The following is a 13,255-nucleotide window of genomic DNA, read 5'->3' as shown; positions in this document are numbered from 1 at the left end:
ATATGAGAAGGATGTGTTAGTTTGCATGAAGTAGTGTGAAAGGAGTTGTGTTTGAAGGCTATATCAATGTGGTTCGTAGGAAATACCATATAAAAGAATAATGACAATATTAGAAGGAATTTTCAATATAATTCAATTCTGTTACATTTATTTACCAACCTAATGTGTCATACAAGATGGTAGGTGTTGATATCCCTAATTTTCAAGAGTAGTATCTCTTCATGAGATAAAATAAGAACAAACGTATACAACTGTTCGGGAAGGCTTTTCTTTTGTATGTTTTATTTTTTATTATTTAGAAGTCAGTGTCGCAGACTGGCTGCCAAATCAATTTCCAGGATACTAGTATTGTTAGAAATTATTGTATTTAAAAAACATTTTTTTTAATGTATATAAATAATTAATATTTGTGTATTAAAGTGTATTAGGCGTGTTCATGACTGCTGTATTAGTGTCGTGTAATATTACGGCTACCGAGGGAGGAGGCCAGTGAACATGACAGCGTGACGTCATTATCAGATCAACATGTAGGTAAAGGGTGCCTAAAGTTTCCTTTGTTCAACCACATGACCATAAAAAATATTTTTTGTTGCCTTAGAGAATAACTGTGGTAATTTTATGAAGGTAGTACAAACGTGCATGTATTTTCAAGTTAGAAGCATTTTTTATGACAGTTTGTTTGCTTTGTTTTTGCTTATTTTTTTTTTTGTTTTTTTTTTTTATATAAAACAATCGATGAATTCAATATTTTATCACCGGGTGTAATTTATTTCTTTGAAATATGTCTAAAACTTAAGTTTTTGTTTGTTTGTTTTATAAAATTTTATCCGTAAATAATTTACATGATTGAAATGGGAAATGAAATAGAAAATTCCCTATTCTCTCCCGAGACCTGCAAACACAAATTCATCTTAAAAATTCATTAACTAATCAGTTTTAATTAAAGTTTTGATATGAACTAAAAATAAAGAGTACATTAAATTTTAGTTAACATATTTTCTTGTGTTTTATCTTATAAATAAACTAAATAGATAATAAATAAAATACAGAAGTAATCAACCATCTCAGCAAAAATAACCTTCTTAGTGACACACAATATGGTTTCCATTCTGCTAGATTTACAGCAGATGTGCTTACAGTTATATCTCATAGGATTAGCGAATCTCTCGACGGAGGCAACCTTTCTAGGGCAATTGCTCTTGACATATCAAAGGCCTTTGCTAGAGTATGGCATAAAGGTTTACTTCACAAGATCTCCAGCTACAGTGTAGCTGGAAATGTCTTCTCAATTATTAAATCATTTCTTTCTGACAGGTTCATAAGAGTAGTAATTGATGGGCAAAAATCAGAAGCTCACAGTATTAATGCTGGAGACCCTCAGGGGTCCATCCTGGGCCCAACTCTTTTCCTGATCTACATTAATGATCTCTCCACACCACATCCTTACATCATTTGTAGACATTTATGCTGATGACACTACCATCTATGGTAGTACATCTAAGACAGCAAACGACTAAGTTCTCTCTCCTCTGATCTTGAGCATGTGGTACAATGGGGAAAGGAGTAGCTGGTTACTTTTAATGCATCTAAAACCAAGCTTCTCTCTTTACATCAACGTTCTGATTCCCATCTGGCATCAGTTGAAATGAATGGCTCTCATCTTGAGGAGGCCTCAAGTTTTGACAAGTTTCTGGGCTTGACCTTTACCCCTGGTCTTAAATGGAACAGGTACATAAAATCTGTTGCCAAGGCCGCTGGAAAAATAGTGGGATCCTTCTACAGCTCCAGTAGATATCTCACTGCTGATGAAATTCTCTACCTATATAAGAGCCAGGTACGTCCAAGGATGGAGTACTGTTGCCACATCTGGGCAGGAGCTGCTAGAAAAACCTTATCCTGCTTTGATAGAGTTCAAAATAGACTTTGTAGTCTAGTAGGGGACCCTTTTCTTTTCCCTGCAACCTCTCTCCCACAGAAGAGACGTTGCGAGCCTGTCTCTGTTTATTATTATTTCCATGGTAAGTGCTCGTCTGAGCTCCAATCTGTGGTTCCCCCTCGCCAATCTTTCACGATAAACACCCGTCTAGCTGAAACCACTGTCAGTAATTTTCCTCACATAGATTCCATGAACAAAGCTTCTTTCTTAGAAGTGCACGCATGTGGAACTCTCTTCCGTTTGCCTATTTCCCACCTGACTACAACTTAGATGTCTTCAAGTCCAACGTAAACAAATTCCTGATAAATCGCCCCCCCCCCCCTTAAGTAAGACACTTTAGCAGATCTCCATTACTCACGATTACTATGATATTGTCCCATTGATTACTGTACACACAGTAACTCTTATCCCCGAGTGGCCTCCGGGCCTTGATAAGTCGTGACTTCCATGTACAAAAAAAAAAAAAAAATAGTATCGACAGTGACAATTTGACAAATCTTACCTACATTGCCTGCAGGCATTTTTCAGTTAACAGGCCTTCCACGCATTTTGAGGTAAAGGAAATGGTCTAAGGGAAGTCACTCTAAGTGTGCTTGGATTACTTCCCCTGCCAAAGTCTACATATCAATATGTATACACGTACATGCCTATGTATATGTGCTACACACACATACACAGATATATTTTTTTAATAATTGAAGTTATTTATTTTATTACATTTTTATTTGCTTGTTTATTTGTTTATTTTATATATATTAATTTATTTATTTATTCTATTTGTTTATTTATTTATATGTACACACACACACATCTATCTATATATATATATATATATATATATGTTATTTATTTGTGTCAGTGGATAATTATATTTTAAAACTATATATATATATATATATATATATATATATATATATATATATATATAAATTTTTTCCCTCTGTATTTCATCTAATCTTGTTATTTATTCATTTATTATATATTGATTAATGGTCAAGAGTGTAATAGAATTATTTGTTTGTTATTACAAGTAGTGAGTGCATGTCCAGATTGTTGTTGGTGTTTCTGTGTTTATGTAAGGAGATTGTAGTTTAGTTCTGCCCTGTTATTTATTTTGGGTTTATGTTTTTTTTTATTAGTAGTAATTCCTTAAGTTTCAGATTACCTTGGTTTCTTTCTGTGGTTAGTATTTTTGTTTGTACATCTTTGTTGTGGTTGTTGGACAGGTGTTTATAGAATAAGAATGCCTTGGTTGTAATGTGTTCATTTATGCGTATGTGCAATGGCCTAACTGTGCTGCCAATGTAAAACTCCCCACATACCATACATTGTATTTGATATACTGAATATGTACGTTTATATAATTATATATTATTGATTGGGCAATTTGGTAAAGTGCACGGATCGCTGTTGATTGGTTTTCTAGTTTTTAATAATTGTTGTCTCAGTGTTAGTCCTGAATGTGTTAGTTGAATGTCTAATTTTCTCCTGTGATTGGTTTTGTTGATGACTGATATTATTTTATCAAGTGAAATGCACTAGTTTTAAGAAGCAGGTGTTGGAAAGTGTGTATTGTTGTTTTCCAGTTTCTTTGGGTTGGCATTTAGTATGTGCAAGGTAGCTGTTCTGTCTGAGTGTGTGTTGAAAATGCCGAGAGGGCCTTGTCTATATCACTTGAGGATGCGATCAGCCTCATTCATAGCATATCCTATTTTAACTTTGGTGTGGAGGGCAAATTTGTAATTTATGAAGATGTCCCTGCAGCTGCTCTTCCTATAGAATTTTGTGTGTATGTGTCCTGTTTTGGTAATATTAAGGGTGAACTCTAGAAGTGAAAGGGATCCAGATGTGTCAGGGTGTTCAGTGGTGAAATTTATACATGGATCAACATTTTTTCAAGTGATGAGGATCTTATTGGTTTCTTCTTGAGATGTGAAGATGAGGATATTATCCATGAAGAATATGCTATATATATAAGAAATAGGGTGCCACTTTTTTTTATATAATTGCGATTGAATATTAATTTATTTTTTGTAAGAAACCTAAACAATATAAGTTTTTTTTCATTAAAAAAGATGTTTATTTATCGTTAAAGATATAAAGCAAACTTTCATCCCAATTGAGGCTTTATCAAGCGATTTCTTTTTATTAATCATGTTTTTTTCTCCTTCTGTTGAGTTGTTAAATGGACAGTTTTTAAGTATTTTCAAGTGCAAACTTTATAAAAACAATTTGATATATAATGACCTGTAATATCTGTATTTTAAATTCTTCCAGGTAATTCATCGGCTCAGTGTATCACACTCAAAATTGCTGAATCAATTGCTATGACTGCTATCGACATTTTCCAGAATCCAAGTTTGCTTGCAACGATGAAGACTCAGCTGAAAGAGGATTTAATTCAAGAGCATGCAGCCAAGTAAGCTGGCTCATACACTTTCAAATGTGATTAGACATGACATATTTCACGGTTCTTCAGGGAAATCTTTGTTTATTTTAAAGTTATTCCCCTTGTCTGCACAAAACTTCAGATGACTCTATTAATGGAGTCTTTTGGCAATAACAAAACAAGACAAAAAAAATACAATGTTATACATGATGTGTTCCGGTTGAAATACAAGAATTGCTAATTGCCCACTGATTTCAAGAATATTTATGTTTATAGAAATTTATATTCTGTTCTTTTTAATTTTGTTAACAATTTTCTTTTACTTAATTTTATTTATGTTCTCTGGTTTGTATAGCAATCTTTCTCTTGATCATTCAAATGATACTTTTTTTTTCTATATTTATGAATTGAAATATTCATTATCATCAGGGAATGCATTTTTTTAATAAAAAATATGCACTGACTTTTAATTTGATCATCAACTTAGTTTTATCAAAATCCTTAACATTCAATTTCAAATGAATGAAATGATGATTATAGTTGTTGAAAATGTCTGTATATTAATCTTGATTGAAAAATATTAATTTGCCTTTTAATCACTAAAACTTTTTATAATAATTATTTGGTGTTCAGGATTGTTTATTTTTTATATAATTGCATAAGTTGTTAACACTTCAAATGCGTTAATATAGAATGCTAAAAAGATTAAGTGATTCTTGAATAATTCTGCATATAAAATATAATAAATACAAATAAATATAAACTTTTGAAAATTATCAAAGATCTTCTCAATTGACAAGAATTTTTAATTTACATGATTATCTCAATTATTTGGATTATTATTCAGTTATTTTCCCAATGTTTGGCTGACTCTTCTTCAGATGCATCTTTTGAAATTTGGGAATTTTTATGTCAAAGTTGGGAACCTATATTGAATTTTGAATCAAATCTTTTATTTGATCTATGCAATGATTGTTCTCGTTCTGTCAGTCATGACCAGGTAGAAGTGTTAACTTCTTATGTTATTCTTAGTTATCATTGTTGAATATTGAAAACTGTCCTTTAGAACTGATTGTTAATTACTGCTTTTACCTAAAGGAGGCTGAAAATTACATCAGCTGAAATGTTTGACTATAGCAGCCAAGATGAGAACTGTAGTCTGAATTATTCAAATAATACAAATTATCAATCCTCATCTCAAAATATCTGAAATAATTTTCAAACTCAACATTTGTTAATTTTTTCCTATTTAGATATTTTTCGAAATTATATTTTATTTTCATGATGAAAACTGGAATTTTATAAAAATGAAAAGAAAATTATTATTCATAGTTCTGCTATTTTTAGTCACATTTTTTTTTTTCTAAAATCCATTATTTTTTTATTTTTTTAACATTAACTACATTCTTTTGAGTAATCCTTGTTTTGAATGAATTTATAAGAAAAAATACTGTCATGGGAAAATAGCATATTTATATTCATTATGGATATTTTCGTGTGTGGTGTGTTTTAAGTAAATGGAATAATTAAAATGGAGAAAGAAAAAAAAAAATTATTGCTTTTTTTTAAAGTTGGGTATAACAACTGAAATAAAAACAAACAAAATTTTCAAAGGATAAGATAAAATACTATTTCTGAATAAAACAAAATATGTAAAAACTTTGATGGGTATTAAATGCAATTTAAATTTTAAAATAGAACATTTGTTTTATTTTAAATAGAATTTCATATTTAAATTTTAAAAAGGCAGCAGTTTTAATTAATTTTAAGTTGAAATAAAAAAAAATTAAATTCTGTTTTTTGTTTTCTCTCTATGCTCGACTCATTAAAACATACACAAAATCTGTCAGTATAGTCAAGGAGGGAATTTCAAAGTCTAGTAGTTTGTAGGAAGAAACTGAGTAGAAGGCTTTTCGGCATCTAGGGATCTATAGTGTAGGGGTGGAATTTTGCTGCTTCTTGGATCAATCAGGGGAAGATAGTCCTTCATATACTGGAACAAACCAAATTATATGTTCATTAACGTTTTGTCTTTATTTCAAGACTTCCTTAGGATGATTAAAGAAAATAAAACACCAAGTGCAATATTTGACAGCAAGTATATTTTAAAATATTATACTTGGTATTTTATTTTCTTTAAATTAATCATCCTAAGGAAGTCTTGAAATACAGATAAAACATTGATGAATATATTTGGTTTGTTGCTTTTTCATTTCTCTAATACATGAGATTATTATTTTCATCATATATGTATATATGCGATTACATTTTAGTACTATTTGTATTTCACTGGCGTCAAAGGTGGAAATATATATATTTTTTTTCATTTCCTACCTTTGGCTCCAATTGACTGAAATACAAGTAGCACCAAAATGTGATTGTATTTATGAATGGCCATTTCAAATGTTCATCTACATAACTATAAAGTTGAGATTTTTTTCTTGCTCTGACATTGATATTAAAAGCCTAAAACAAACTTTTTAATATACTCAGTCATGGATATGCGAACAACTACATGAAGTTTAACTAATCTGCATATTCATTAAAAAAACGAGTGTTAATTAGTTATTAATTTTTTATGGTTTCTTTTTAGATGATTATGCTGTTATTATGCTATTACACTGAATTCTATTTATGCATAGTGTCTACATTAAGCATAATTGCATAGAATTTAAGATGAAAATGTTTTAGCATATGGAAATATTTTAATATATATATATATATATATATATATATATATACACACTGCATGTCAAATTATTAACGAGGTAACATTTTTTTACCAGTTTCAAAAACTTACCGATCAAAAGCTTCGGAAACGTTGGCAATGCTGAGCAGCGCATACTGTGAAATTTTCGTACTGTTCCGTGCAATGTAAACAACTTGCCATCGTAATTGCTGAATCCACGGTATTTGAGGTGTGTCCAATTATTAACAAGGCAGTTTGTTTCGTCAATAAAATAGGTCGTAAAGGGGGTTGGAGTAGTTCTGAAAAGCGTACTATTACAGAGCAGCTAGCAAAATGTAAAACTACCCTTGAAATATCGAAAATGATAGAAGGTACCATCAAACTTTAAAGAACTTTGTTTAGCAACCTACAAAGATACGTAAGAGAGCTGATAAAGATAAATCTAGAGTTGTTTCACGCTGTTCTCTACTGCAAATTAAACGTGAAGTTGTTAGGAACCCTGGACAGACAAGTCGAGAAGTCTTTGACCAAGCCGGATTGAGGAATGTCTCAAAATGTACTCGATGTCGCCTTCTGAAAGAAGTGGCCAAGTCTGTGACAGAGCCTCCATTAAAGCAACATCACATACAAAACCGATTGAAATTGGCTGAAGACAACATGAAAACGGATTTTTCTGAAAGTTTTGTTCACGGATGAAGTGCGTGTCACTCTTGATGGCCCAGATGGTTGGAGCAAGGGATGGGTCCTAGATGAACGACATCGTCATCAGCGTTTAAGGTGCCAACAAGGTGGTGGTGGGATAATGATTTGGGCTGGGTTTAGCAGAGGTACTTTAGTTGGCCCATGGAAAGTCCCAGAAGGCGTAAAAATGACATCAAATGCTTACATAGCTTTTCTGAAGGAGCAGTTTGAACCATGGTTGAAAAAGCAAAGGTTAACATTCAGAAGAACCATTATTTTTATGCAAGATAATGCTCCCTCACATGCAACAAACAAAAGCAAAGAGTATTTGCAACAACTGGGGTTCTCTGGGTTAAGTAAGATGGAGTGTCCATCTCATATCCCCTACTAATTATGTCAACGTAGAAATTGCTATGTAGTTATTGTGTTCTAAGCACTTTTTCTAGTTCATTTAATGTTTGAAAATTACTTCAATAAAAAGTTATGGGTATATGGTGCTTTTTCTCAACCTCGTTAATAACTTGACACACTGAAATCAACAGATATTCCTATCTTCTGCCATAGTTTTGCTAATACTGCTTTAAATAATTTTATTTTCTTACTGGAGTAGCTGAATAGTATTGTAAGCACTTTTTCAAAGTTTCATAGATTTTTATTCACTCGTTCTTAAATATTTAAAAAAAATGTAAACTTGTTAATAATTTGATATGCAGTGTATATATAAAAGTGACCTCGTGTGTGTTTGTGTGTGTGCAAAAAAAAGTCTCTACCAAACTCCTCTCTAAATATTGTCTACAGAGTTAAAATTTGATATATAGGGTATTTGGATCTGTAGAACACTTGATTTGTTTTTTAACTGGTAAAATTGCTAAGAGGTCAAAATTGGAAACAAAACAGTTAACCTTGGCAGGGTAAGTCAAACAAAACATTACATGTGGCTGTTACTTTTGCATATGAACAAAATTAAATATTCATAACTCATTGACCTTGACCTATACCCGTTTTTTCTGACGCCTGTGCTAATTAAAAGTGATAGGTTAAACAAGCTTATTTTTTGCAGTTTTTGTATACGTATGGATTTAGGTCATGGATACGACTGGAGAGCTACATGTTTTTGCTTTGATGGCACATAAGTCATTTTTTTAAAACCTTTTGAAATTACTAATATATATTAGGTACAATATAATAATCAATTGAGAATTGTTTCTATAATAATAAATACAGAATCTGAATTAATTTAAATATTAAATATTAAGCATATTTTATGACTGGGCAATACAGGGCAGCTTGCTAATGTACAAGCTCTACCTTGTATTGAATACTTTTGAAAGAAATATTGATTTTAAATGCATTTTATCAATATAATTGAAATTGTTTATATATATATATATATATATATATATATATATATATATATATATATATGTATATACTAGCATTTATGCCCGGGTGTTTGGAGGGGTATGTTGAAAAAAAAAAAAGAAAAGCGGTCAATTTTTTTTAATTTGACCTCTATTATGACTCCTTAAAATTTATTGTTTGGGGCTCAAATCAAGTTATTAAGTTAGATCCATGTTCAAGGAACCTATATCTAAAATTTCAAGTGTTTAGACCCCAAATTGTCGGAGGAGTTTGGTAGAGTTCTCAAAGGTCAAATTGTTGAACTTTGACCCCTTAACAGCCAAATTTCTGACCGAAAACCGATCCCAAAGATTTTCCCAAATCTCTGTACCCTGTATATCAAATTTCGAGTCTGTAGACTGAAAATTGACAGTTATTGCGTAGGGAAATGTACACAGACACATTTGCTTTAATAGATATATAGATAGATTAAACAAAAATATATATGTATACATAAATATACATGGAAACTTTTTATGCAAATATACAAGTATAAATCATGTAGAATATCTGCATTAATATAATTACACGTAATAGTTAACTAAAGATGATCATCCCATAAGAAAACCAAAAAAACTAATAAGGAATTAAAATGAATGTTTAAAAGAATATGCAAATTAGTTAGAGCTTTTGCAGATGAGTGCAATTGCACGATCCATATATAAGAAAATTCTATTTTCTTTTTAAATAAATAGAAAAGAGGGGTTTTAATATGAATATCAATGCACACAAAAGAAAAACGAATTTATAGGAGTGTATATATATATATATATATATATATATATATATATATATATATATATATACTTGCAGGCTGCCCGGCATTGCTCAGTCATAAAATATGCTTAAATATGATATTTTAATTTATGCAGATTTCATATTTATTATTATACAGTCAATTCTCTATTGATTATTATATTGTACCCAGAATATAGTAGTGATTTCAAAAGTTAAATAAACCAAAATATGACTTGAGTGTCATCAGAATGAATCAAGACCAAAGCATTCAACCCTTTATTTGCTACCATTTGGGCTAATGACATTAAATCAGCATACACATTACGTCAAACTACGCTAGCCAAGTTCCAATTTTTTAATCTTCATCTCTTAGCAGTTATTTTCCGGCTAAACACCAAATTAATTTTTTTCCACAGATCCAAATACCCATATATCAAGTTTCAAATTTGTAGACCAAAAATTGATAGCGTAGTTTGGTAGAGACCGTTTTGCATACTGACAGAATTACTTTTATTTACTCTAAATGCATCTCCAAATGCTATACAATTATAGACAGTGTAAAAAATATGCACAAATAGAAAACGGTGAGTAATAGTGAAATGAAACTAATCATCCAATAATAGAAAAAAAAAACAATGAATGAATAAAAGTTTGTTTTTAAAGGAATATGAAGTTCTTGGTATATTTATGATTTAGTATATAGTAGAAGTTGTATTGAAATAGAAAATTGGGCTTTTAATATCAACGTTAGTGTGACAGATAACCCAACTTTACATATATATTTAAAGCAGAGGTCACCTACCTACATTTTGGTAATTTACTGGCTTATGCATCTGCTTTTTTGTCCTTCCTCCCAAACAACTTATTTTTTACTAGAATCATCATTTATGCATTTTGCTTATATAGAAAACAGTACTTAAATATTGTCTACGTTATTTACAGTAATATTAAAACTAAAATTTAACATAGCGGTTTGTCTCGGATCATCTTGTTAACAAAATAATATAGTTACTTTTGAATTGGAAATATATCCATAACAAATACAAAAGTGAACTAGAAAATTACCCTGAAATGTATACGTGTGTCTTGGACACTGAAAACAGATATAGAATTCCTTCTGCAATCACATGCAATGCCATTATGAACATGGAAACATTATAAAATCTAACAATAACTTCAAATCCTTTTCTTTTCAATTTTACAAAAGCTCATTCTTCATCATAATTCTTGAATCACAATTTCATTTCACAATTTAACATAATTCTCATAAAATTTTCATTATTCATTTCTAACTAAAATAGTACTGAAGCAAACTGATATCAAATTAGAAACAAGTTAAATATATTTTCAATATTGTTTCTTATATTAAGAATTCGAATGATTCAAATGTGTTCCAATACTTAATTATACATAATTTAGAATAATTTATATTTCTTGCTTGTTTCAACTAAAAAAAAATTATTTAAAAATTAAAGTTTTCTTCTATTTTTAAGTACATTTTTTTTTTCATATAAGAATTTTTTTACATTTAAAAATGCTTCATCTATATATATATAAATTTGTATTAGTGTCTGTTTGTTTACAATTTGATTAATATCTACAAAAGGTCCATTACTTTTCTATTTCATTTATTTCTATATATAGTATGAAAATATACGATTTGCGTGTTACATTAAGGAAAATCAATTTTACTAAATAGCTATATCTTAGTTACTATTTAGAGTGAGAGAATTTTTTTAAAGTGTTTTATTTTAAATTGTTATTTAAGGTTGATTTATAATATATTTAATTTATTTTGAATTATTATTACCGACATCAATTTTTTTAGAAACCGGTTTAGAGTTAATTCCCCTGTTGTCTTATCTATTATGTAAGTTTAAACGTCGGTTTGTGTGTTTGTGTTCGTATATTTGCTAAAAACTTTCATCAGCCACATTGAACCGGGTCAAAACCAGTACCATCTGAAAAAGCGATCCCTCAGGGATCTGAGAATTAGAAAAAAAGATTAATTCTGTGGTGGTCAACTGGATCATTTCTTGCAAGGGGAGGGGGTCACTTTTCGCAACACCATTTTTTTTGCAAGTCACATGCGCGTTTATGTTTATAAACGTCATTTTTGTCAGAGTCATGGTACGGTTGGCAAAAGCGTTTGCTACTTACCTTTTCCCTTCGTTCTCTCTTTTGCATTTCAGGTAAGAGCCTACTTGCACAGCTATTTTTTTATTTTGCAGTCACACGGGCACTTGCTGTTATTTATATTGAAACAAAGGTTGTATTGATTCATTTTTTTGTGGGGAGGGGTTCAGGTTGTCACCTACTTCTTCCATTCTTTTCTGGGGGTGCATTAGTGTAGCAACTCTTCCAAACTGAATTTTATGTTCACTCGGGTAACGCCGGGTATCCATGCTAGTTAAATATAAGTTCCAGTTTCCTAAGCCATTTCAACATAGTTACAGATTTCTTCAACTTTATCTTTTGAAATCATTATTTGTTTCTCATATATACACCATGTTTTTATTTATATTGCTTTTCAGATATATGAAACAAATGATCACATAAAAGTAGTAAACAAAAAAGAACTAAAATAAATATAATAATAAACTGAAAATATACCAGCATTTATTTGTGCTTACAAGAAATATACCAAAAATGTGCACAAGTGTCAATCTTTCTTGATATGTGGTTACAAATGAAAGACTTACCAAAAAATGTAGAGGCAGTATGCCAACAGAACTGGTCTATCTGGATGAGGAGACCCACTGCATATCATAGAATTGATGTAAACAAAATATTTGAGACTATGTGGTTGACTGCCATGTCATCATGGAATCTGGGATTCCACATATTAATAAAAATCCACAAAACTTTGGAAAGTTTGTGAAAAAATATCTCAAGAAAATTTTAAAAGATCAGATAAATTCTGATGAAAATCATACAGGCATATACTATTTTATTTTTAGACTTGTATAAAGAAAGTTTCAGTTGCTTTATTTGCATATTTTTAAAATATAATCTTCATTGACTTTTTAAAAGAAAAATTTTTATTGCCTTATTTAAAAAATTATTTTCCTATGAAGATTTTTTGCATCGAAAATTTAAAGTTTTTTTTTTTTCTTTTCAATCATTAAAAAATAAGTATTCTTTGACTTACTTAGAAAAATGGGCTGTGTTTAAATGCTGTGAAATTTTTAAAATATATATTTTTTAATTCTTAAGGAACAACTGTTAATTAATTAATCATATTTTATTATCCATTATTTGAATGTTGTAAACAAGTTGGACATAATTCCATACAATTCATTAAAAATAATTTAATCTTGATAAATTTTTCTCAATAAAATTTTGCTGTAAATTTTTATCTCAATATTTCTCTTTGTTTGGATAAATTGTTTAAATGAAAAATACATTTAACGGAATGGGA

At 30.0% G+C, this 13,255-nt stretch overlaps 1 protein-coding gene across 1 annotated transcript in view; it reads left to right on the top strand.

The window, feature by feature from the left end:
- Window positions 1-4,946, top strand: part of LOC145286023 (peptidase M20 domain-containing protein 2-like) — a 32,924-nt gene extending 27,978 nt beyond the window's left edge. The window contains exon 6 of the mRNA XM_080134642.1: window positions 4,214-4,946. Coding sequence (XP_079990768.1) covers window positions 4,214-4,359 — 146 coding nt within the window. The 3' untranslated portion in view covers window positions 4,360-4,946. The remainder of the gene's footprint in view (window positions 1-4,213) is intronic.
- The last annotated feature ends 8,309 nt before the right edge of the window (window positions 4,947-13,255 follow it).

Source organism: Euprymna scolopes, chromosome 10 (assembly GCF_053919585.1).
Source record: "Euprymna scolopes isolate OS-2025 chromosome 10, ASM5391958v1, whole genome shotgun sequence".
NCBI classification, from domain to species: Eukaryota; Metazoa; Mollusca; class Cephalopoda; order Sepiida; family Sepiolidae; genus Euprymna; species Euprymna scolopes.
Note: the sequence above shows the minus strand (reverse complement) of the source record. Positions and strands in the feature narration are given on the sequence as shown.